The 24937-nt window shown below is 55.6% G+C and overlaps 1 protein-coding gene across 3 annotated transcripts; it reads left to right on the top strand.

The window, feature by feature from the left end:
• The first annotated feature begins 1028 nt into the window (after positions 1 to 1028).
• On the top strand, positions 1029 to 24822 carry RBPMS2 (RNA binding protein, mRNA processing factor 2). Of its 3 annotated transcripts, none has more exons than XM_056499476.1 (8): positions 1029 to 1335; positions 12215 to 12292; positions 12944 to 12982; positions 13481 to 13543; positions 14314 to 14464; positions 15020 to 15168; positions 23279 to 23348; positions 23587 to 24822. In XM_056499476.1, exons 1-7 carry the CDS (start codon positions 1276 to 1278, stop codon positions 23339 to 23341), a joined length of 603 nt encoding a protein of 200 aa, XP_056355451.1. In that variant the 5' UTR covers positions 1029 to 1275; the 3' UTR covers positions 23342 to 23348; positions 23587 to 24822. The 3 variants fall into 3 exon arrangements, 1 of the variants encoding a protein (XP_056355451.1); XR_008841277.1 differs by lacking the exon at positions 23587 to 24822 and adding an exon at positions 17753 to 17915 and having other exon boundaries at positions 1044 to 1335; XR_008841278.1 differs by lacking the exon at positions 23587 to 24822 and adding an exon at positions 17753 to 17920 and having other exon boundaries at positions 1044 to 1335; positions 23279 to 23323.
• Positions 24823 to 24937: the final 115 nt, after the last annotated feature.

Here is a 24937-nt window from a genome sequence, read left to right as displayed (position 1 = left end):
CACTGAGAGACAGGTGTGGACTCAGTTTGACTTTGAAGTGACATTCAGTGCCTTGAGGACACACAGGTGTCTCCAGCCAGGCCAGTGGAGGACAGGGAACACACTTGGCTTTTCAGTGTGGGGAGCTATGAGCACAAGAAATGCTGGTTATGATAAAAGAGCTCAGATCCCTGGACATCTCTCACTTGGTAGGTTGACCCAAGCTCTCGGGGTTTTACACTTATACTTCAGAGAGGAACCAAGCTGGAGGAATAGGCTGTGTATTCCATTTTGTGCTCATGTTATCCAACCACAGGCTGTGCTTTAGGATTGGGCACCCATGTGGGCAGGGAGAAAGGAAAGAAGATGGATAATGGTTACTCAGAAAATTGTGACTGTCCCATCCCTGGAAGCGTCCAAGGCCAGGGTGGATGGGGCTTGGAGCAACCCGGGAGAGTGGAAGGTGTCCCCGCCCATGGCAGGGGGTTGAACGAGATGAAATTTAATGTCCCTTCCCACCCAATCACGCATAGATTCCATGATTCTATGCCTCAGCCCTGCTCGAACAGGGCTTTGCACACCGATGTCAGTGAGGATAGCTGTGGGGCTGACCTGGCAGGTGGAACCAGGCTGTTGTCCCCAAGAGAGCGGGGATATTGTCGGGGCGGATCTGGGGCGGCTCTCCCGAGGCTGTCCCGGGGTTACAGGATCTCATCCTGAGCTCTGAGGCTGCTGTTCTTGGGGTTCGGGGCTCTCATCGGGGGTCACAGAGCTGCAGTCCCGGGGCTCAGCCACGTCTCCCCGCCCGGGGATGCCCGGAGGGAACGGCGTGTCCCCGCCGTGAGCCCAGAGCCCGGCGGGCCCTTTAAGAAAGTCGAAACCAGAAAGTTCATCAAAGTTGACAAAAGTTTTTCGTGGAAACGAGGGGGAAAATATAATTAAAATAACTCGAGCCCAACAACAAAAAAAAACCCTCCCCGCGGTCCCGGGGGGCCGGGCCGGGCCGGGATTGGCGGCGGCGGCGGCCGGGGGCGGCCCCGGGCGGGGCAGGCGGGCGGGTCCCGGCCCCGCTGCTCGGTGAGCGGCACCGGGAGCGGCGGCTGGGGCTGGGGCTGGGGCTGGCTCGGCCCCGCAGCTGCGGCTCGTTGCGCTCTGCTCAGCCCCGCTCCGCCCGGCCCGGCCCGGCCCTTAACAGCGGCGCCGTCCCGGGACGCCGCATGTGAGCCGGGAGGGCAGCGCCGCACCGCCCCGCACCGCCCCGCACAGCACACACCGGCACCGCACCGGCACCCCACCATGAGCAACCTCAACAAGGACACCGAGCACACCAACAGCGGCGGCACCGTCGAGGAGGAGGTGGGAGCCGAGACGGGGCGGCGGCGGCCGGAGCGGCGCTGGGACGCTGGAGGGCTGAGGCTGGGGCTGGGTCCCGGGCGATGGTGTCGGGGTTCCGCGGGCGGAGCGCAGCCGTCGGGGAGCGGGGCTGGGGTGTTAGGGGTGGAGCAGAGCGGTACCGGGGACCGCGGAGGCGGCACGGGGACCTCGGGGACACCGGGAAGGAGCGCAGCGCCTCTCTTGGGGAACAGAGGTCCTGGTGTCAGGGCTGGAGCCCCGGGTCGTCGGGGAAGCGGGGCGCAGATGCCGGGGCTGGTGGGAGCCAGAGTGCGGAGGTGTCGAGGAGCTGGTGCTGGAGCCCTCGGGCCGTCCCGAGGAGCGGCTGGGCAGCGCAGCGCCCCTGTCGTCCTGTGGGGCAGAGGGCTGGCGGCTCCTGGCTCCATCCAGCGCGGGTGCCCGTGGGCATGGTGTCCTGTTGCCAGGTCCCTCTCTGCAGCTGGACGGCTCCTGGGTCTGCACTGTTCTGTGTGGGAGCCCCTGCCCTGCTCCCGGCGTGCTGGCAGCCTGGCTGGGGCTGGAGGACTCGGAGCTGACCTCCCAGATGCCACTGCAAGCCAGAGCCTGGATGCTGCTGGACTCGGGGTTGGAAAGGCCAGTAAGGGTCGGTTGTCAGTAGCCGCATGCCGGAGCCTGCAGCCCTCCACGTTTGCCCTTTGGCTGTTGGAGCCATTGGCTGGTGTCATCTCTGCACCCCTAGAGCAGGTACTGGCACAGCGGGTTCCTAGCTGCCCTCCATCTTGGAGAGGGCTCTGGAAAACGCCTGGTCTTGGAGACGTTTTGCTGCAGTGCTCAGCGCTGGCCCTCAGGACCGGGGAGGTGCTCAGTCCCCTCCCCTCGCTGTTCTCCGTGCATCCGCGCCGCCGCAACATGGCGCCGGGCTCGCCCCGCCGCCCGCAGGCTGCAGGCCCCAGCGCCGGCTGGCCGAGGGCCACCGCGTCCCTCAGCCCAGGGGACCCGGGTAATGGGCTGGAAGGGATTGGCAGGTGGCGATTCTGTCTGCGGCGTGGAGCAGGGCAGAAGTGATGTGGAAGCTGCTGGTGGGATGGCCCAGTGTCGCTGGGTGGTTCTGGTGTGTGGGCTGAGAGACTGAGCACCTGGGCCCTGTGCTGCTCAGGGTGGAGGAGGTTTGGTACCTGGGGGTTTTACAGGCTTTGCATGCGCGTACAGAAGACTCAGTGTGGCTCCTCGATCCAGTTATTCACTGGCTTGCAAGGTTCCCTGAGGTTGATGCTGCTTGGTGCATCCCATCCCAGTGGCGTTGCTCCAGCTGGGCTGGTGCCTCACAGGTGATGGTAGTGAGCTCCTGGTGCTGTTTCCCACTTCTGGGTGATGGAGCAGTTCAGGAGCCTGGAAATCCTCACCCTCTGGAGAGGCTGGTCCTCCCGGGAGTGGAGCTTGATGGCTGGAAAACTGAGTTAAAGATGGCATCCCTGGAGAGTGGGCAGGGGCTGGACAGAAGGGGTTCCTGCTCTGCGTGGTGCAGCACCGGTGTGGGGAAGGATGGTCTGTGGCTCACTGGGTGTGTCTGTCACCCTGCACCCAGGGCTGCAGCAAAAGACTCACCACCTTGGCTAGGCTGGGACTGGTTGGGGGTGAAGGTCCCAGTCCCTGGTGGGATTGCTGCTGGAAAGTTCTTTCTCCACCAGAATCCAACAGAAACAATGCTGTGGGTGGTGAGCACAGTTTGGGCTCCGTGGTGGCTGCCCTGAGCCTACTCTGAATGCTTGTTTTTCCAGTCCCTCCTGGCTGACCAGGAGCTCCCCACTGCAGAGGCTGATTTCAGCATAGGGAGTTATCTCGTGTTCAGGAGCCCAGCATGGTCTGGGGGCTCAAATTCTTTCCCAGAAGCTCCCTTTGATACCGAGTGATAAATAAATTCAGTGCAAAGTGGAATCCTTCAGTCCCAGCATATGCAGGAGATTGTGCTGGAATATTTTCCCACACTGCCAGATCCCGGCGCTGCGGACACTCCTCCACCCCCCACCATGCACCTCCTTCAGTGCCTCCCCAGGCTCACAGAAGGGTGCTGTGTGCCCCAGATACAGCGGGGCGATGCTCCCAAATTCAGCCTTTCCCTTTATCTTATCTGGGAGCCCCTGGATCTCGCAGCCGCTTCCTGGCTGGTGACATGCGGAGGACAGGAATGCCTCTCGCTCCTCTCGAGGTCGTTAACGGGAATGTTAAACAAACAGGGCCTAATGTCAGTCCCTGCTGTTCCTCACCAGACACCTCCCCAAACGCCGTCCCTTCCCACTTGCTGCTATCTTCTGTTTATTTTCCAGGCAGCCGCCAATCTGCGTGGCTGCATCTCTGCTGCCAGTCCCGAAGGGTGCTGTGGGACAGGCAGTGCCTAGGTGCTGCACTCCCACCCCTAGGGCAGGCAGAGCCTTTTCCAGCTCCTCGAGGAGCTCTCATGCTTCCTGTGGGCACTGTGTTGTGTCCATGGCTGCATAGCATTAAAACCCTGTGTGTTCACCCTGCTCTCTGGATTTCCCAATGTAGACGTGTTGGTTCTACTCTAGGAATTAGTTCTTGCTCTCCTGGGAAGTTGTAGGTCTACCAGGAGCAGAAGGAATCTGGAGCTGGCTGTGTAAATGCCCAAAGTGGCAGCTGAAGTCTGTGGTTATCCTGTGCATCCTTTGGCTGCTCTGAAGGGCCTGTTTGCAGCTCCATGGGTGGTGGCTGCTGTTCTTGGGGTACAGCTTGGGATCCTGGACTGCTGAAGGTGGAAAGTGTTAAATGTGAAGTTGTGCTGGGAGAGCCCAGGTGAGGACCTGGCTAAGCTCTGCCAGAGAGGATCATCTTAGGAAGAAATACTTCGCTGTGGTAGGGTGAAGCCCTGGCACACGTTGCATAGAGAAGCTGTTGCTGCCCCATCCCTGGAAGTGTTCAGGGCTAGGTTGGATGGGGCTTCCAGCAGCCTGGTCTAGTGGAAGGTGTCCCTGCCCGTGCAGGGTTGGACCAAGATGGTCTTTAAGGTCCCTTTTAAACCAAATCATTCTGTAATTCTGTGATCTTCCCTGTTGATCCATGGAAGGCTGTGGGTTAGAAAACTCTGTGTTGGAGAGGCAGAAGGTTGTTGGCTTCCACACAACCTTCTCAGTAGCAAGTCCTACATCCCTTTTTCCTTAGCTGCTGCACTCCAGGGCTGCCTGGGAATGCTGCTGGTGAATGGGCTGTGTTATGTGCTGGATGTCTGTAGCACTTCATGGACTGGTGCCAGGCATCTCTTGACTTCTGTAATCTCTGCTTGAGTGGACCTACATACCTCGTGCATGTGTGGATTCCAGCTCTACAGCTGCAAACAAATAAGGTTAGTGTGAGCTCTGGAGTCAAATATCTCCTCTGATGCTGCTCCTCACCATGAGGAACATGAAGCTGTAGTACTTACAGTCACCACTCACTAATCCTCCTGCACTGGCCTGGCTGAAGCAGCCTCAGAGCTGTTTTCATGCCTCCTAAAAGTCCCCTAAATGTTAGATGCAGCTTTCTGTCAGTGACAGATTGCTGGCTGAGCAGACACCCTGGAGTCAGCACGCACACAGGGGTTCTGGGAACTGATGTGTTCCCAGGCATCCTCTCGGTCTTGAGCTGAGCACTGAGTTGCTCTGACAGGAGAAGGGATGTGGGAATCTCCCCATTATCTCCATGTGTCCTGGTGCCTGTGAATACCCTCTGAAGAAGCTTCCTTCTCCTTTCTCACCCTTTCAAATCCAAGTTTCTTAGGCACAAGTCTGAGTGTTGACATTCCAACCCAATTAGTCCCTGTGATGGGGTAACTTTTTCTCCTGCCACCTAGGCTATTAAATGAGAATGAGCTTCAGAAATTAGTTTTCCTCCTTGGCTTATCTAAGGAGCTGCTGAGGACTTCTTAGCTTCAGAATTAATGGGTTTTTGGTGCTGCCTGTGGAAGTTAGGAAGGGCCAAACTCAATGGTTCCCTTGCTAGGTGTCTGCCTTCATCTCTAAAGTAGGAAGGATTCCCTTTGAGATGTCTGGGAGGTACCTAAGGGTAGTTCAGGCTTTGTTGTTCTTCCTCAGAGCTCTGAGGATCTGGCACTGTGGGAATTCAAGAGTGACCCTTGCTGGAATTAATGTGGAAGGTTGTGGAGTGAAAGATCCTTTGAGTTTGCTGGTCTTGGCCATGGCAAATCATGGGGACTGCTGCTTGGATCACAGAGCAGAGAGCAATGCTTCTTCCTGTTCTGGAGCTCTGCCTGAAATAAAGGCTTCGGCTTGGAGCTTCACTGTGGCATGACTGTAGAAATGAGGTGATTAGACCCCATTACAATACTCAGCATCTTCCTGCACTATGTGGGATAGTGAAAACCAAGTTCCTCCTGTGTGCCTGGCCCTGTGAAGGGACCTGATGAGGGTCAGGGCAGTGGGGGACAGCTTTGGCACTGGAGCTGCTGAACCTGGCCCGTGCCGAGGTGTGATCCTGAGCCAGCCCAGCACATCTGATGAGGAGGGAGTGGTGGCACCAGGTAGTGCTGCCCTTGGCATGGCAGAAGTGGGTGCTACAGGCTTGGCAAGGATGCTCTGGCCCCTGCCCCATAGGGTGATGATGTGCTGGGGTGGCTGGAATCCTGAGGGCCCAGTGGGTGGTTTTACCCTTGTGGAGGTTCTCCAGCCCTGCTGCACAGCCCAGGAGAAGCTGTGGAAATGTTTGACCTCCCAGTCTGGGATGGTGCCTTCCCTCCTGTGCTGCAGGGGGTGACATTGCTGTGGGGTCAGCCTTGCTGTTTATCCATGGATCAGAACCTGTTGGCTGGGGATGTGTGTCCTTCCCATCTGCTTCCAAGGACAGGAGGCCTGTGTCTCCCCCAATGCCCTGTGTCAACTGTAGCCATGGCCTGAAGTGCAGGGTGAGCCATGGATTGGGAGAGAGCAGCCAGAGGGCATGTTGTGAGTATGGGTTGGCACTTCTGGTCTGTATTTTGGTGGCACAGCCCCTTCCCTGCTGTCCAGTGGCATTGTCATTCCAAGAGCTGGGCTGATGCAGTGTTGGCTTAGTCCTGTGGGTGGTTGTCATCCTCCCTGTGTCCCCAGAGGTCTCTGTGTTGGGGGTGACACTCCCATAATGCTGTCCACAGTGAAGGGCTGCTGCAAGCTTCCAGCTCCCCATCACCTGGGTTTTATGGAGTGCTTGGTTGTTGGACTGTGGAGGTACCCCATGCTGCACGGGGCTGGGACATGGGCATTGGTGTGCTGCCCCAAATTGGGTTGGTTTGAGGAGAGATTGCTCTGGGTCTGGATGTGTCACTATGCAGAGTGCCCAGGATCACTGTGTGGTGGGGTGAAGCAGATACTGATGTACTCACTGCAAGATCTGAGGTGAGGACATTTTTTGTGAGGGTCCTGCTTCCAGACCTGTGTCTCCTGGCAGTCCCTGGTAGGAGCTTGTTTCACCACTGTCCCCTGCCAGGAGAGCAGGTGCCTGGGTGTGGGCAGGAAAAGCTGGTCCACAGCAGGTGAAGTCCATGGCTCCAGCTGATGGTGACAGGTGTCTGAAGGTCCCCAGCACCAGATGAGGGTGTCTGGGGACCAGGGCTTAGTGTGGTGGCTGGATGGGGCAGTGTGGGCGTGAGTGTCCTTCAGCACATTGGCTGTGGCACTTGTGCCTGTCCCCTCTGGCTTAGCAGACCTCTTGGCCAGGTGGAAGGTGATGCAGGCAACCTGGGGGTGCTCAGCCAGCACCTCTCTGCACTGAGGAGCTGCCCTGTTGGACAGTAATCTCTTGGGAATTGTGGGGCTGACCTTTCCAAATGTTTCCTCAGCTTTGAGCCCCAAGCCCATCGGTGTGCTGTCCTTTTTGTGAGATGCTGCAGAGGCACAGGCGAGGGGATGGATAGCAGGAGCAAGCAGCCATGGCACAACCACACCAGCAGAGCTTCCTCTGCCAGGGCCAGGGTCTATTCTTGAACGCTGTCCTGGGCTTTATCAGCTGCCATGTGCTTCCTCCTCTCCCCAGTGGGGCTGGTGCCTCTCGCTGCCTCCCGCTTGTTGCAGTGTCTTCCTCCCCTGACCGCAGGGGTGCCTGAGCCCCGCTGACATCCCTGCCTGATGAGGGGGAACAGCAGTGCTGGGGAGGGGCTGAGCAGTGTGGAACACCACAGCCTTAGGAGCAAGATGCTGGTGTGCTTGGGCTGGCTTGTGGTCAGTCAGCCTTCTTCCTTTTGTGCAAAAGGCTGTGTCTAGAGGGAAATGACTGAAGCCTGCCTTGCTTCAAGTGCTGGGGGAGTTCAAGACCCTCTTTCCCCCCTGGGGATGGTGAACATCTTTCCAGTGGGTGGGAGCTCTGTGCCTTCCTGCTTGGGGCAGCTTCTTTGCCTTCGCCATCCTGCCTGGGGAGACGGGAGCGCTGCTGGGGCTGAAGGGCAGCAGACCCCGGCTCTTGTGATCGGTGAAGGGGAAATGAGGCAGGGAGCGGTGCAGTAGCCACTTACAAGCCCCTTCTCCCGGGATTCTTGCCCCGCGGTGTGCTCTGCCGGGCCGTCCCTCGCACGGACCGCGCATCTCTCTCCTCCCTTGCGGCTCCTGAGCACCGAAGCAGCCGCGGGTTGCAGTGGCAGGACTCCGCAGCCCGTGTGGGACACCGAGAGGAGGCTCCTGCCCGTTTCCCAGCCCCGCTGTGTGTCCCCTCCCCGCAGCCCTGTGTGCGAGCTCGCCGCCCCGTTCCGCTCCCGTTCCTTATAAGTCCCGCTCGGGCAGCGCATTCCAGCGCTCCCGCCTCGAGTGGCCCTGGCTGCATGCGGCGGCCGGGCCGGGGCTCGCTGTCCCCCGATGGCCTCGCTGCTGACCCCGCTGAGATGCTGTGCAGAGGGAAAGCTGTGTCCATATCCCTGGAGAGTGCCTGTGGGTGCTGTGGCAGAGCTTGTCCCTCAGCAGGATGGCGTGGGGCTGGTGGCGTAGGATGAAGGCTCGGTGGGCATATTGGTGGCTCATTCCTAGGAAATGTGGCTGGAGTGGCTTTCTGGAGAGGGGGAATGTGTAATGGCACAACGTGGGGGAGGCACTAGCTCTTGCCTGCTGTACCAGTGCTCAGGTGGCTCTGAAGCACTGCTGGTAAAAGCTTGTGTGCTGGAAATGTGGGTCCAAGACCAGGCTGGTTTTGGGGGGCTGGAGTAGCTCAAGCTGTGCTGTGGGTGGTGTAGTTAAAGGGCTGATCCCCCCAAAGGGGAGGGTTGCCCTTGCTGGCTCCAGGAGGGGAATTTGAAGCAGTTTTCTAACAAAAAAAAAAAACCCAAATCACTGCAGCCTCAGGGAGTGCCCTTGCATCAGACACTTCTGACATAACTCAGCCCTTTTTGGGCAGCAGAGCAGCTCAGAACTCCTTTTTGAGAGCTCTAGCTCCAAAGCAGCTGTGGCCGGGAGCTGTGGAGCTGTGCCTGTCTCCTGGCAGCACAAGGCAGGTGCTGCTGCTTGGCTCTCACAGCCTCGGTGCAAAGCTCCTGGCTGTGCTGGCCCAAGATGTGTTTTTCTTTGGGGAGATGCAGCTGTGTAAGAGCTGACACTGAGAACTAAATCTCCCTCCCTCCCCCTGCGTGGGAAGCTGTGCTGGGATCCTCCCTCTCTAAGAGATGGCCTGGATGGTTTGTCCCTCCTGGCATGAATCCTGTTTTCCATGGTTCTTCTCCATCTCTATCAGGTGTTTGGACTGGGGACATTCGCAGAGGGGCAGGGATGGGGAAGGGAGAATACTGAGAATGCTGTAGACCCTGCAGAAAACAATGTGGGCTGTCCTAGGTGAGAGTTGTTCCCTGCCCTGCTTGCCCCCATGCCCATGTGTCCAGTTCAGGTCAGTCCTGGATGGGATGTGACTGCTCTCACCTGGCATCTCTTCTTGAGTTGCTGGCAGCAGAGCCTAAGAATGAGCAGAAAATGTGGTATTCCTAGAGATCTTTTCCTGCTGGATGTCTGGACATGTAGTTTGGCCCAGGCAGCTCCTGGTCCAGCCCTGGTCCAGATATTTTTGATGGTTTTTTTGTTTGTTTTGGTTTGGTGGTTTTTGTCCTGTGACTTTTCCAGATGCACTGTGGGGAGGCTGGATTTGGTGTTTATTGGCAGGGTCTTGAAGTAGGGTGCATTTTATCAGAACTTGTCCTGTCATGGCATGTTGAGTGTAAGGGCTGGATGCCTGGGTTTGTCAGCCCTGGATGGTACCTCAGGGCTCTCAAAGCCTGCAGGACTTCAGTTGACTGGAGAGTCCCAGTTTGGTTAATCCACTGGAAGATGCTTGTCTAGACCCTGTTGCTCTCATCTAGAGTTTCCTCTCTTTGGGAGCAGGGGAAGAGGCTGGACCAGGTTGCCCACAGTGCACAAGAGGCTCAGACTGGTGAGCTGCCTCCTGCTTTTCTCCTGTGGGGTAACCTAAATCTCCTTTGCTTTATGCCTGGTGTTGGAAGTGAGCTCCCTCTGTCCCTTGAAAATATTGCTCAGGTCTCAGCCTCAACCTCCCTTCACTGAATAACTTGGTCTCCCTCTTTTCCTTACCCTTCTCTAGACCACTTATGGATGTGTTGAATTGCAGAGTTCTTGTAAAACCAACTGCCTGGTCTTGTCACTTCCAACAAGCTCTTGTGAGCAGGGACTTCCTTAGTTTGTCTTGAGACCCTCTTTGGAGAGATTGGCTGGTGGCATTTGGAACTGCCTGGGCTTTGGAGTAGTGGTAGCCCTTGCTGGGTGCTGAGCCTTGGCTTTCTGGTGCCTTTTCAATGCTGTGGATGGGGACAAACAGGACTTGGAGGCCAAGGGAAACTTTTGTCCAGTGAGAGATTTCTTGCTGCTGTCCTTGGCAGCAGCTGCTGGGGCTGGCACTGGCAGCCTGTTACCTCTGACAAAGAGCTTTCCTGGGCACCTGCCTTGCTCACAGGTGCTCAGGCTGATGTGAGGGCTCCAGGTCTGGCTCCCCCTTCCCTGAGCCACCACACATCTTCCATCCTGTCACGCCTGTCGCAAGGACTTACCCAGTGATGCATCACAGAGCCATTTAGAGACCCAGCAGGGATGTGGCTGCTCGGAAGAAAATCCATTCTGGGGGCTGAGCACTCTTGGATCCTGAAATATTGAAAAGGGACACTGCTTTCACATGGCTGAGGCACATGTGTGCCACCACGCTCTGCAGTCCTCCCCTGCAAGGGATGGTCGTGGGTTTTCTGGGAGTGCACTGTGGAGCTCGTGCTGAAGTGCAAGTGCTGAGGTCTTTGAGGCAGCCAGCAGCCAAGAAACAGTGGCATTGTCCCCCCTGCCCAGGCATGGGGTGGCCTTGGTGTGGTGCCCCAAAGCATCAGGTGTGGGGTGGGATGATTGGGCAGCCTGTCAGACTTGGAGAGTGCTCCTGGAGTGCCTCTCATGGCATCCTGCTTCCCAAGGCAGGGCAAAGCAAGAGTGTGTGGTAGAGCTGTCCATATTGGAGGGTCAGGGGATGGGAAGGCTGCTCTGGTTCTTCTCCTGGGATGTGCTGGGCTGGAGAAGGGCTCCTCACAGTAGTCTTGTGGGGGACAGTGGCAGCCCTTAGTCTCAGCATGCACTAGAGAGCAGGAGCACCCCAAGTCTTTCACAATCACTGTTTGTCCTGGGGGCTTTACTCTGGGAAGGGCATTTGTCTGTCCTGGGCACAGGAGCTCAAGGAGGTGTTTCCATCTGTAAGTAAAAGAAATTTCCCTGTGTGGTGGACTCTGTCTGGCTGCCCCCAAATAACTACAGAGTGTTTCCAGGTCTGTCTCCAGCCTAGAAGCAGGACAAGGGTATGATGCTTACTTTGGTGGTAAAAGTGGTTTTGGATATAGCCCACTGTGTCTGGAGAAGGGGAGATGGCTGAGCAAAAACAAAAATGTGGGAGCAGAGCCCTTCTGCCCTGCAAATTTAATGGGGTCACTCTGTGCTGGAAGCAGGCCAGGAGATGAGTTCTGGCTTGGGGCTCCTGCTCCAATATTTGTTAATAATAAGTGTCTTCATGACCTTGGTTGTGCAAAACTTCCCTTTCCAGCTCTGTGCTGATTTACAAGAAGTCTCTGCTGCTTCCTATGGCAATAGTCTGGCAGCCAGTGTGCAGGGAGAAGGTGCTCAAGATGGGTCTGACTGCTGAGCAGAGTTCTCCCAGGCCCTGAGCCTTCAGCACTTGCTTTTTCCTGGTTATTCGAGTGAACTATTATCTATAATTTTAATGGATTATCTATTGAAATCCTCCCTGGCACTGCATTTTTTGCTTTGACATGAGTGTGTTTGGACTTGGTCCATGACTTGAACAGCCTGGGAAGAGCAGATGCCTGCAGGGGTTTGGCTGGGCACAGCAGAGTAACTGCTCTGAGAGTGGGTTTGGGAGCAACTTCTGAAGGGTCAGAGGTGTGCTGGGGAAGGAGCTGAGGTGGACCCAGAAATCTTCCTGCAGTGATGTTCTGGGGCTGTTGCAGAAGTCAAAAGCTATAAGTGGGGCAGTGAGGTGTTTTTCAAAATTGAGGGCTGTCTTTAATTGGTGATGGAATTAAAGTGCCAGGATAGGTTGAGGAGAGGAGCTCTAGTATGTGATCTGTAGAAAGATCTGGAGAGAGCTAGGGTTTGTACTGGTCCCTTCTGGAGATGTCAGTTCTTGTGGTCTTTTCCAGTTTAGCCATCAAGCTCCTATCAGGCTGTGGAGCTGGTGTCCATGCCTTGATCAACCCAGGTGCCAGGGGATGAAAGGACTGGGTGTGTTTTATCCTGGACAACACTCCCCTAATGCAGGGAACGTGATGCAAGGTGTCCTGCTCTTACTGCACTTAATCTTCTGAGCTGTGCTGGTGCTGCTGCTCTGGCCCCAAGCCTCTCCTTTCAGTAGAGCTGCTTGGCCTCTCCCCCAGGTACGGACGCTGTTTGTCAGTGGCCTCCCAGTGGATATCAAACCCAGAGAGCTCTACCTTCTCTTCCGACCATTCAAGGTAAGAAGGTCTTCAGTCCATTTGTTTGTTTTTTTTTTTGAGGGAAAGATGCTGTTTTGTGGATGACCTGGCAGCAAAGGTCTGTCAAGGGAAGTAGGGATGACATGGGAACCTGAAGCCACCATGGGATCTCATGACCTGTGCTCAGCTGAAAACCTCCAGTTGGAGCCTGCCACTGGAATTGTGCTGGCTCTAAGCTTGGTGGAACCTGCTTGGTCAGCTCTGCTGCTCAGCTGGACCAGCCTTTCCTTGAGGATGTGTCCTCATCCCCCCCAAACTGACCATCCTTCTGTAAAACCCACCTAGGCTGCCTCTGGGGAAGTGGGGTTCCCTTCTCTGTGCCCCTCGAGTGCAAGGAGGGTGCTCTGCTTTCTCTGGGCACTAGCCAGGGCAGGGTGCTCAACTGTGTAGCTGGATGAAGAGCTAGAAAATGAGATTCCTTCCCAAAGGGCCAGGATGGAACAGCTAAAATACCTCCTCTGCCCCCAGTCTCCCCTGCCAGTGGAAAGTGTTATTGTCCCTGTTTCTACTGTGGCCTCCCCTCCATGGAGGGCTTGGTGCTACAGGAGCTCCTGGAGCTGTTGTGCTGTCTAGGTTGTAGCATGGCTTCTCCAGGAGCCTGACACTGACTTGCTTCCTTCTCTCCTGCAGGGTTATGAGGGGTCACTGATCAAGCTGACTTCAAAGCAGGTACCTCCTTCCAGCCTGTGTATTTTTTACTTTTGCTAGCAAACTGAACATGCCAGGAGGGGAGAAGGGAAAAATGCCATTTCACTGTGTAAAGCCCTGTCTGGGCCAGCACCAGCTACACAGCAGGGTTCTACTGACCCAGCATGTTCTGAATGTCTCTGTGTTCCCTTGCTGCCCTGGGTAAGACTTGAGGCTTCAGCCTCAAACCTTGTGCTGCCATCAGCCTTCCCCACTCCATGCTGGTCAGGGCAGGGGTGCCCTGCTGGGGGCTTGTCAGGGTGAGTGGTGTCCCTACACACAGGAATGCCAAAGCATTTGTGGTGGGAGCAGGTGCAGAGCAGAATCTTAAGCCAATGACCCAAGCTCTGCTTGAAGCCCCTCTGCAGTTTAGAATGGTTTCTCCCGCTGGTTGTCTGGGACAGAGGGGGTGGCAAGGCAGGCTGAGGAGCTGGAAGAATCAGAGTGGAATCAGTGTTGTTGTTTTGCTGTTTCTTTCAGCCAGTGGGTTTTGTGACCTTTGACAGCCGGGCTGGCGCTGAAGCAGCGAAGAACGCCTTGAATGTGAGTACCAGAGGTGGGGGCTGGGGCCACGTGCCTGGCTGGACCCAGAGCTGAGGGCACAGAAAGGCAGGGCCTGCCAGCTGTGCCCCAGATGTGAAAGTGAAATGATCCTGCAGCATCCCACCAGGGGAGCAGGAGACCTGTTCAAGGCTGACATCAGCCTGGGCAAATGGATGCAAGCTGTCTCTGGAGTTTTTGACAACAGCTCTGAGGGTGTGGGGACCTGCTGTGACTCAAGAAAATATCTTGGGGATGGTCAACATGGAAAGGACACCCAAAATGATCCTCATCCTGCTGGAGTGTTGGTGGGATCTGGTCAGCAGGATGTGGTTCTGCTGTGCTGTAGAACTTGCCTTGCACTTTGTGACACCTGCTAGTGCCTCTGGTCAGGTTGGCACCACAGATGGGAGCTCCCACAGGGAGAGCTGTAATAACCCCCCATTCCCTGTGGGGATTATTCCAACTCCAGTATTGACAGTTATCCCAGTTTTCCTGTGTTCATAGCCATCCCTGCTGTAGTGGTTGGTGAGCTGCTTATAAGGGGCAGAGCTGTATCCCTCATATCCCTCTTGTTGGAAACAGTGCTCCTGGGCCAGCTAAACATGAAAATAAAAGCACCTGGGAACTTGAGTGTTGCAGCGAGGTGACAAAAATCTGGGCACGTGACTGCAGTGTGGTGGCCTTGGTTCCTCAGCTGGGCTTTGCTCCATGAATAACCACAGGCTGTGCTTGGACTGGAGCTTCACCTCCTGTGCTCTCTCCTGTGGCAGGGCATCCGCTTCGACCCCGAGAACCCCCAGACCCTGCGGTTAGAATTCGCCAAAGCCAACACAAAGATGGCCAAGAGCAAGCTGATGGCCACACCGAACCCCACCAACATCCACCCTGCCTTGGGGGCACATTTCATTGCACGGGACCCCTGTGAGTATGCTGGGAGGGGCTTGGAGGTCATGGCTCCAGCCTGAGAGTGCCCAACGATGGAAAGAACCCAGACACACCTTTGCTCTGCCTGAAATCTGCCTGGGGTAGGGAGGCCAGCAGGAGGATAACAGGCATCTGGCCAACATAGAGATGCTGAGACATGAAAGTTGGATTTGGTAGCTCAAGTGGTGCTGTAAATCCTTAAAGCATCCCTAAGTGTGAAACATAAAGGATGAGTCCTGTGCCATCACCTGTGGGCTGAGTTGCCCTGCTGAGGCTTATGGGGTGGGCTGTAATGTGGCTCTGAGCCCCCTGTCCTGCTGCCTGTGTAGACCAGTCTGTTCAAAGCCCACATGGGGCTGTAATGCAGCACATTCCTGACTTCTCCTGGCCAGGCTGGGAGGCCAGAGGGGCAGCTGTGCACACAGATTTTATACCCCATCAGGATGGCAGTGCAAAGCTTTGGCCTGGGGTGGGGAATCTGGAGCCAGTCCCTAAAGCAGGCTGTGGGGGCCAGCTCCTGGGACACTATCCCTTTTGTCTCCTCCTGTCTAGATGACCTGACTGGAGCAGCTCTCATCCCAGCCTCCCCAGAAGCGTGGGCTCCCTACCCCCTGTACACCACGGAGCTGACCCCTGCCATCCCCCACGCTGCCTTCACCTACCCGGCGGCTGCAGCTGCAGCTGCTGCTCTTCACGCTCAGGTGAGTCCCTCCCTGGGCTGGGCTGGGCCCTTCCTGCTCTCAGCCCGGTGGGCTCTGCTTGGCTGGTTTGACTCTGGCCTCTGCACCTTGGCTCCTGGGCACAGCCTGCTCCTGCCAGCCCAAGAGAGGGGTCTGTGTGGCCAGGAGCAGGCAGAGCTGGGGGATGATTTCTGACCCTGCCTTCCTGCAAGGGGCAAAGTGGGTGGGAGGAAGTCAGGGCTCGATTTCTGGCTGGTCCTGTTGCTCCCCATGGCCAGAGAACTACATTGAGGAAATACTTCCTACCAGTGAGTAACACAGCTATGAAGTGTCACCCCAAGTGACAGCAAAAGCCGTGGGCTTAGCTCTGTGCTAAATTGGGGGCCTCAGCTGGGACCCCATAGGCCTAATGACATTCCAAAGCTGGAGTGTCCTGCAGGAGATGAGTGACTAGAGCCTTGCCAGAGTGAGAACTGGTGGGACAGAATGTTAGCCACCCTCAGTACAGGCTAGTGAGGAGAGTCATTCCATGCATGAGCCTCTTGAAGTGCAAATGGTGGTGCAACCAGTTGCCTGGTGTCCCAAGGTTTGCTTGCTGACAGCTGAGGATGTAGGGATGCCTGCACTGGTCTGACATGGGTGCTTTAATGTACAGAGACCACATAAACCTTGAAACCATGAACATTCAAAGGGAAAGTCAAAACAGAGTAGCAGTGTCCTAATTTCAAGTTGAGGTGCTTGGTTTGAAGCACTTGTCCAGGAGAAGCTGGAACCCCTGTCCCTGCCCTGCTCAGTGTCACCAGCCAGTTGTGCTCTGCCTGCTTCTGTCTCTGCTCCTGTAGTGGTGCCATGGGAGACTGGGGGCTGAGCACTGGGGCTTAACCTCTGCTCTCTGCCCTGCCAGGCAGGGCTTGACTCCTACTCTTCCCTGCTTCAATGGAGAGGAAGAGGAGCTGTGTCCTCTCACCATCCTGGCTGGCAGTGAGCTGTGTTGGCCCTTGGGCATCCTGTTGCTTCCTGCAAGCTTTGTGATGGTAACTGCCCAGCTTCAAGCCAAGCTTGCTTCCCAAATGCCAGTGGAGTGGATGCCAGCTCCCATCCTCTGTCCTGCCCCTCTCACACCTGCAGAGCTCCCCTGCTTTTGCCCTTCTGCAGGTGAGCTGTTGTTGGCTGAAATTCCTTGGGGGGTAGAGGACCAGGAAGAGCACTGGAATGTTCTTCCAAGGACCTTCAGAGCCAGGCTGGTTCTTCACTGGGAAGGTTGTGCTTGCTGGTGTTTTCCAAAAGTTGGTAGTGATGTCTACAACTACAGGGCTGTGCTGTGCTCCCCAGTGGCCCAGGAGAGAGGGGTCTTCTTGCCCCTTGTGTGTGTAGGGTGGTGGGCAAGGTTGAATTGGCCCTGAAAGGGAGGACCAGGAAAAAATCAATCCCTCTGGCCTATCTGAGGTGGTTGAGGGAGGTGATACTTCTACTGCAGTTTCTTCCAGGATGGTCATTGGTGACTGCATAGGGTACCCTGGATTGTGAGGGTTAGACACCAAAACTTTATTGTGAAAAGTGGGGGAGTATACTCTGCTCTTGAAGAATGGAGGGTGTTATGGAGGCCTCCAGCTACAGCTTTTCCCTCTGGGGTCTTAGTTCCTGCCCTCCAGCTGGTGAGCTGCTGGTTTCCAAAGAGGTTGTCTGGCCTCACCCAAGACCCTGAGGAGCTCCCTGTGTAGGCAGAGCTCCCTGCCCCATGGGGTCCATGGGTGGTGATGGGCCTTAGGGAGCCAGAGCAGACCCTCCAGGCTGTGGCTGGACCCAGCTCCTTTCCAAAGAGGCTGCCAGGCAGTCCCAGCTGCTCCTGGCTGTGCTGAGCCAGTGCTGACCCTGCAGGGACATGTCCTGGCACAGGATATGTTACCAATAAAATTTAGTGGGGTTAAATATTACTCATGCAGGCAGCCCTGGGCTGGAACCCTGTCCCTTGCAGAGCTGAGGGTGGAGCACAGCAGGGAGATGACTTTTGCTCACAAGCTGGGCTGAAAGCTGTGCCCTTAGTCCCCACGTGCTGAGCCCTCTGCCCTCACTGGGAGGGGCTGGCTCACTCATGTGGTGGGCTTGTGGGTTATTCCCTGTACCAGTCAGTTCTTCCTCCTGGTGACTGGTGTTGGCTGGAGGGCATCCAGGGGATGGCCAGAGCTGTAGCAGCTCCATGGTGACCAGCCTTGAGGCAGGCAAGGAGTTGGAGGATGTAATTAAACCAAGATCTTGTCACAGTAGGTTTAAACCTGAAGGGCTCATCCTCCTGCAGCACTGAGTTCAGCAAGGGGGAGAGGAGCTGGCCTGACCTGGCCTCCTGAAGAGCTGCTCAGAGGGCTGGCAGGAGGGATGAGGGGCAGGAGGTGGTGAGAGGCTGGCCTGGCCTTGGGAGCCCTTGGTAAGCCACTCCCAGCTGATGGCTGCTGCTCCTGGCACATCCATGCCTGGGCAGGCACCAGGCTGCCCTAGCTGTGCCTGCAGCCTGACCCTGGCCCACTGGGGACTCTGGTTACTTGAAGATTGTCCCATCTGCCTTCCCTCCTTCCCACACTGTCTCAAACCCCTCCTTTGATGTCCCTAGTGACCTCCAGCCATGATGCCAGCGCAGGCTAGCCCCGAAGCTCAGAGCTGTCCCTGGAGATGGGACGCCCTAGTGATGCCTTATTGCAGCTAGTGGAGTGGCTGTGCCACAGCTCCATTCCTACAAGTGTTAAGCATGATGGCAGCCACGTCTGGAAGGACTGGTAAGGTAACCATCTCTCCTCCAAGGTGCACTGTGGGATTTGCAAGCTTCTGCCCATCTCTGTAGCCCGTACCTCCTTGGCAACCGAGTGCATGGGCCTCACGCTACCCACCCACCAGAGCCTGGGGAATGAGATGCCAGGCCTTCTTTCTAACCCACATCTCAACTCTGCAGCACATGACATGGCGCACTCAGCATGGCACCGTCTTACAGCAGCTCCTCCCGCTGCGCTGGGCTCGGCCGGGCTGGGCTGGGCAGGGACCACCCTGCCACTCAGCCCAAAGAAACCTGGTTACTCCCCAGCCTTGACCCTTTGAGGGCAACCAGAAATCCACCTTGACCTCACTCTTGGCACACGGTGGGGGAGGTGAGTGACGTGGTAGTGACAGCACACGACTAAATTGTAGTGGGCACCGTAGACAACAGCACCTGCCGGTCACTGTGTTCCAGAGCCTGCCCCAGTCCTGGCTCTCATCTCACCACTTTCCTCTCTGGTCATGGAAACAGAGCCAGTTCCTGCCTGGAGCTCGGCTTCACTCAGGCTGTGTGAACTGTAATGGAGGGAATCAGCAGCCTTGGGAAAGGGGTTGGTGTAGGGAAGAGGGAAGGGCCTGGGGCTGGTTGGTGGGGGGATGGTTGATGCTTGACTGAAGGAAAAGAGCTGGGTCAGTTCTCCCTGCAGTGGTTCTGAGCAGATTTTTTCCTATCTCTGTGGAAGTGATGATAAGAAAATAAACTACTGAACATGAGGGCCAGATTTCTCTTTGCCCTGAGAAATCTGTGAGGTGCAAGGATGTGCAGAGCTAGCCTCTTGGGGAGATGGGAAGAGCTTGCCACAGGCATGGAGACAATGATACAGCTTGTCTTCTGCTTGGTCCTGGTGGACAGGTCCATGCATTGCTGGTTGGATGGAGTTGGGCTGCATTGTGTCTCCCCACTGTTTTTGGGGTGCCTCTAAACCAGGCTCTGAGTGGGCAGGGCTATCCATGCTTCCAGAGCTCTTTTGCAGAGATGCTGTGGCAGCACCCATGAGGGCAGGACTCTGCTCTCAGCAGGACTTGCCATGGGAAGCAGGGGCTGGATGCAGGGTTGGCTCATAAAAGCATGGCCAGGTGGTGTTGCTGGGACACAGCTGATGTGTTGGGTACCTGGAGTCCCTGGTAGGTGTTTCCAAGGCAGTCAGACAGGTCAAGGCCTGAGGGCATAGAGATACCAGTGTTTCTAGGAGTGGGCTGCCCAAGGTTCCCTTGAAGCATCCACTGCAGACCTTGAGGAGATAGCAGAGGTGGGTCTCTGGTTCTGGGACCTGTCCAGAGTGGTGGGTGGAGGGAGCAGTCCTGGATCATGGCTGTGTGGTTGTGCAAGAGCCTGGAAGGACCTTGGGACTGCCTAGCACTGGGATGAGGCTGATCCTGTTGATGAAAGCAGAGATCCAACCTCCCTTTCCCTCTCAGCTAAGCTGACAGACCTGCCCTAGACTGGAGAGAATGATGAATTTTCTGTCCTTAATAATTTGTTGCCTGTTGGTGCTTCCAACTGGGGAGAACTTGCATGCAGGGACTTCCCAGGATTATTTCTCTCTGGGCAAGCTCCATGCTCTCCAGAGAAGTGAAGCCTCTTGTTCAAGATGTTATTGGTTGTGGTAACTTTCTAAACTCCAGTGACTTAGTGGTGGCACAGCTGGCCAAGCAGCCCCAAGCCAGCAGTTCCCTCCTAGCTAGGGAAAAGCAGGCAGGAGATGCTCTGAGCATCCTCCAAGCAGCTGTCCTTGCTAAGTGCTAGGTGAAAGGGACTAATATGCCATCAGAAAAGACTTGGTGGCCAACAGCTGCTCTCTCTGGCTGGCTCAATCCAAAAGAAAGCAACACAGCTTGCTGTAGAAGGGGAGATGCTTGTTTGCTGCAGTCTGGGAGGGGTGTGTCTCCCTGAGCCATAGGGGTCCAAGGCACTGGACTGATGGATGGATGCCTGCTTGTTAAAATGTTCCTGAGCAAGAGGATGAATCAGAGCCTGTCTTGTCCTGCATGCTCTGGTGTGGGATGTGCTGATCCTCCAGAGCTGCCTGGGGACATGCATGTGCTCCATCCCACTGCATCTGGTTTTGCTGGTGGTGGGCTAAGCTGCTCTGCTCCACCCCCTGAGGGGCCCTTGAGCAGGAGGCCTGGGTGCAGTGCCTGCTGCTGGGGCAGCAGTGTGTGTCCAGCACACAGCAGTGTGTGAGCTGCTGCCTGTCCCTGCCTGCCCAGGTCACATTCCCATGGGCTGCATTTCCAGGTGCAGCAGAGCAGCTCTGGCCAGCCACCAGCAGGGGCTGCCCAGGGCTCGCACCCAGTGACCTGAGGTGCTGCCAGGCTGAGGATCTCAGCAGCACCAGTGAAGCAGCTTGGCAGCAAGATGCAGCTCTTGGATGTGATGGTTGGATCCTGCCAGCTCCTAGGAGCACAAGGAGTGCTTTGTCCCTGCCTGCACCAGGAGCCATTCTGGTCCCTGGGGACCATTCCAGCTCTATAGATAGATCTGAGCTCAAAGAGTTGCTGGGGCTGGCTGCAGACCTAGAGGTAACTAAGGAGGGAAAGCAGCTCCTCCAAGCCAGAGGTGGTCTGTGTACTTGGTTCTTGCTTCCCCTCTTTCCTTCTGAAGGACTTCCTCTCCATGAGGATGGTGGAGAATTGGATACTTGAATTCTGAGGGCAATTGGGAGAGACAGAGGAGGTTTTGATAAGGAGGGTGAAGCTGTGATGGGCTGTTTCTCTGCCCCATTTATAATATCATTGTGATTTTTAGGCAGCTGCTGGTGGTGTGCTGCAGGGAGAGGTTCCTGGCCTCTGGGAGGTGGCAGGCAGAGGCACACATTTTTCCTTTCCAGCTGTTTTCTGGGACAGATGTTGAAGGCAGCAGGAGGAGGCCAGCAGTGGCTGCCTCATCCCCATGAGCAGGAGATGTTTTGGTGGTGTGACCAGACTTCTTTCCAACTGTGAGCTAATGCCTCTCCAGAAACAGCTGTGCCTCTTCCAGTAAAAGCCTCCCTTGCTCTGCTTTCCTCACCCAGTGCTGAACATCTCCATTAGTTTTTAGCTCCCTCCTTGATGGGTGTAGCATTTTGAGGGGTGTGAAGGGAAAGCTGCCTTGGCAGGTGCCTGGTGAGTGTCCTTTTGGCTATCTGCTGCCTCCACTGTGGTGGTTTCTGCTGGCTCTGGGAACATCACTCCTACTGAGTTCTGCCTCATCCCATCAAGGCTTTAATCTTTTTGTAGGCTAAAAGACTTGGAGACCATTCCCTCACCCTGCCAGCATGTCAGAGCCTTGGATTGCTCCCAGAGTTGTCACATCTGTAGAGCTCCTGCAGGGCTCCAGGCTGAGCCCTCTGAGTACAGGGCTGGGTGGGTTTGGTGTGTGAGCATTGCAGGCCTGCAGGAGGAAGGCAGGGAGGGGTGGTCCATTGCAGTCGTGGTTGATTAGCACCAGAGCTATAAACAGTGTGTGTTTTAGGAGAAAACCATGATTTCTGTTGGAAGTGGAGGTGCTGAGGCTCTGCAGGTGGGCCAGAAGGTGGCTCTGAGGACAGGCTGGAGGGCCACCAGGCTGGTCTGCACTGGCTCCTGTATGGCCTGGCTGTGCTGCTTGACTGAGCCTGTGTGGGGTGGAGGTGGCTCTCAGGGTTAAGCATTTACAGCCCTGTGAATGAAGTGGGAGTTTCCTGTTGCTGCTGGGCAGAAGGAAACTGCTTCCAGCTGTCAAGGGGAGGGGTGTGGAGTGGGAGACACTTGCCAGGGAGAAGGGCTGCACAGGAGATGTGGCTTTGCTGAGCAAGCACCTTCTGGTGGCAGGGGGGAGCAAGAAACCCCTGTCCTTGCTCTGCAGCTGCTGTGGTGGCCCTCTAAGTTGTCACTGATGCTGCTGCCTGTTCCAAGCCTTCCTGGGTGGTGCCTGTGTAGTGTGGTGGCCCTGACAGGGCAGCAAAGGTCCTTCTCCCAGGCTAAAGGAGAAGGGAAGACACTCTGTGTGGCACTTCAGTCCTGGCACTAGATGGGACCCCTCCCTGGGGAGGAGGGTCTTGGTCATGTCCCTGCCCTTGATTCCCATGGCTGGACTGACTGGGATGCTGTGCCATGAAGTGTGGGGCCAGCTGGAGCTGATTTAGTGGCACCCACTTGCCTTGTGAAGGTGTCTGGAAAGAGTCCAGCAGATTATGGAACTGTGGACTGGTTCAAGTTGGAAGGGGCCTTAAACCAATCTCATTCCACCCCCATCCCATGTGCAGGGATACTTTCCACTAGACCAGGTTGTTCCAAAGCCTTGTTCTGAGCTGAGGAGAGGCTCCTGTGAGGACAGGGCAGCTGCTGCCTGGCAGGGCTCACTTAGAAGCCATCTCCTGGAAAGGGACTCAAGGCACATAGCTCCTGGGGCTGCAGATCCTGGCATTGCAGCCCTCATGCCTGTGGGGGGAGAACTTGGCCACTGCAGGCAGGAGTGCTGAGCTTGTGGCAGTTTGCTGCATGTCTCTGCACATCCTTGGGAGAGAAGCATCTAGCTAGGCTTGGGTGAGGGGATAGCTGTACCAGGATGGATGGGACAAGGGGAATGGCCCACATGGAGCTCCAGGGGATTTTCTGCCACTTTCTCCCCATCTTAGAGCCAAGTCCATCATTGTGCTGGTTCCCAGAGCCCTGGAAGTGCTGAGGCTGTGCTTCTCTCCTGGCAGCTGGGGAGGGAGGAGTGGGGGGTGGCTGCTGTACCCCAGCAGCAGGACCAAGTTATTCCAACTGCTGGATCTGTGCTCAGCCAAGTGGCACGGGCTTGTCTCCCACTGCTCTCAGGCCCAGAGCTGCTGATGCAGCCCAGCTGGACACTCTGGCCTTGCTGACCAAATGGGATCATCTGGATGTCCAAGGCTGTGGGGGCTGGGTGTTGCCAGCTCACTGTGTCTCCTAAGGGGCTGGAAAGTGTCTGTTCAGTTACTGTCCCTTGTTTGCTTATTAGGTGCCCATCCAGCTCCTTCCTTGGCAAGGAGCAGGTCTGGGAAATAGATGTGGCAGCAAGAACCTGCCAGGGAAGCCTCCAAGTCTTGCTGGTTTGTAGCTCTGCTGAGTCCTTGCCATGGAGTCACTTCTGGAAAACTCCATGGGCATCTGCTGTAGTGGATGAACCACCTATATATAGAGAGATTTGTGTCTGGGTTTAATGTGTGGTCTTGAGCTGCCTCCTTTGCCTGGCTGAGGGTGCAGCTATTCAAGGAGTGTTTGGAGCTCACCCTGGAGCCATCTTTGCTCCATGGACCTTGCACATGGCTTGAAGGAGGTGAAGGTTTGTGCTCTGCTGAGGTAATCCTGGATCATGGACCTCCACTGTGGCTTTCTTTTCCAGATGCGCTGGTACCCTCCCTCTGAAGCTACCCAGCAAGGATGGAAGTCTCGTCAGTTTTGTTAGTTCCTTAGTAAGTAATTAACTACTCTTGGAGTCAGGTCTTTGTCTTGCTCTTCCTTGGGCTGCTTTGGACTCTTGGGGGGAGGAAGGGATGGGAGCTTGGGCTCAGCCCCACGCCCAAGGATGTGGTTGGGGTTCCTGGACAGGTGAAGGGAGCAGGGAGACCCCGAGCCCTGGGCTGAGGAGGGGCTGTGGGAGACACTCAGGGAGGTCCAGCTGGCCCTGCTGACCACACTCCTCTCCCACAGTGTTTCCTCTTGGCTTGTGTTGCTGCTCCCTGCCTCTCTGCAGAGGGACGTGCCAGGGAGGATTGCTCTGCCCCCTCTGGATTCGGTACGTGGCCAGCGGACAACGCGCCTGGCCCCACCTCGCTGCCCCCAGGGCTGCCAGAACCCCTTTCCCTGGACTGTGAAGCCATTGCAGCCCCAGCCACGGGCTGTGTGCTGCCTGCATCCCTCTCTCTGTCCCTCCATCCCCAGGACGTCCTCCCTGACTGAGCTTCTCCATCTGGCTGCACTGAAACCCAGCTGGGGGCTTGGTCCTGGGCTTCCCCGGGCTCACCCTGCCCTGGGGGCAGCTGGGCCGAAGGAATCGAAAGGCAAAATGGGTTTTGCATGTTTTCTGGCATGAATTAAAACACTTAACTTGTGTCTGTGTGATGTAAGTTTGTTTGTTCTAGCGTTTGTGTAACCGTTAGCAACAGGTCTTGGCCCAACAGATTGATCCATCAAGGTTTTCCTCTTGCTTCGGTGAAGACTTGGCTTTGAGAAATACTAACTGTCCTTGTCTCACCCTTTCTCCCACCTCCACCCTCCCCTCCCCAGGATGACCAGAAAAATTTGAAAAATGCTTTTTTCTTTTTTTTTTTAAAGTATGATGCACTGGGTTTTTGTTCTCATCCATTCTGCTCGTTTTAAAGTCAGGGTTATTATATTTTTTTTCCTTCTTCAGACTTCTATATATAGAACAGCTGTAAAATATCTAACCTCTTTTTATTTTTTTTTTCTTCCCAAATTCTTCTGATTGGAGAGCATCCAGTCTTGCCAAATAATCAGCCATCCTTATGGGAATACCGAACAAAAAAAGTACGAGTATTTTTGTACCATGTGTAATAAGGAAATATTTATGCATCATAAAGAATTTCTTGTGTGTTTGTGTGCAATTAATTATTGTTATTATTAAAGAGAAATTGTAATCGTGTAAGATAAGTTAATGTTTAGTTAAAAGCTTGAAAAAGAAGGGTTGTCTTCTGTACCAATGATTCAGTCAGGCATAGTAAACAAGAAATTGTGCAATTTTTGTTTTTGCATCTTATTGCTTGGTATTGAAGTGCTTTAAGTATTATCTGACCATGGCTGTCTCGCTTGTATTAAAAGATTTGAGAATAAGTTGCTCTATAATTGCTGATCCTATGAGAATGTGAAACTGGATAATATATGAAATGCAACAACAACAACAAAAATATACCCAGAGGCTGCTGTGACTTTTTCTGTGCTCTTGGGTGTTTTCTTGTGGGAATGGTGTGGGATGCTTCAGGCCTGGCCTGGCCCCTTCCTGGTCCTGTTTCCCAGGCTGGAAGGATGCAGGCTGCTTTGGGAT

The sequence above is a fragment of the Oenanthe melanoleuca genome, chromosome 10 (genome assembly GCF_029582105.1).
Source record: "Oenanthe melanoleuca isolate GR-GAL-2019-014 chromosome 10, OMel1.0, whole genome shotgun sequence".
NCBI classification, from domain to species: Eukaryota; Metazoa; Chordata; class Aves; order Passeriformes; family Muscicapidae; genus Oenanthe; species Oenanthe melanoleuca.
Note: the sequence above shows the minus strand (reverse complement) of the source record. Positions and strands in the feature narration are given on the sequence as shown.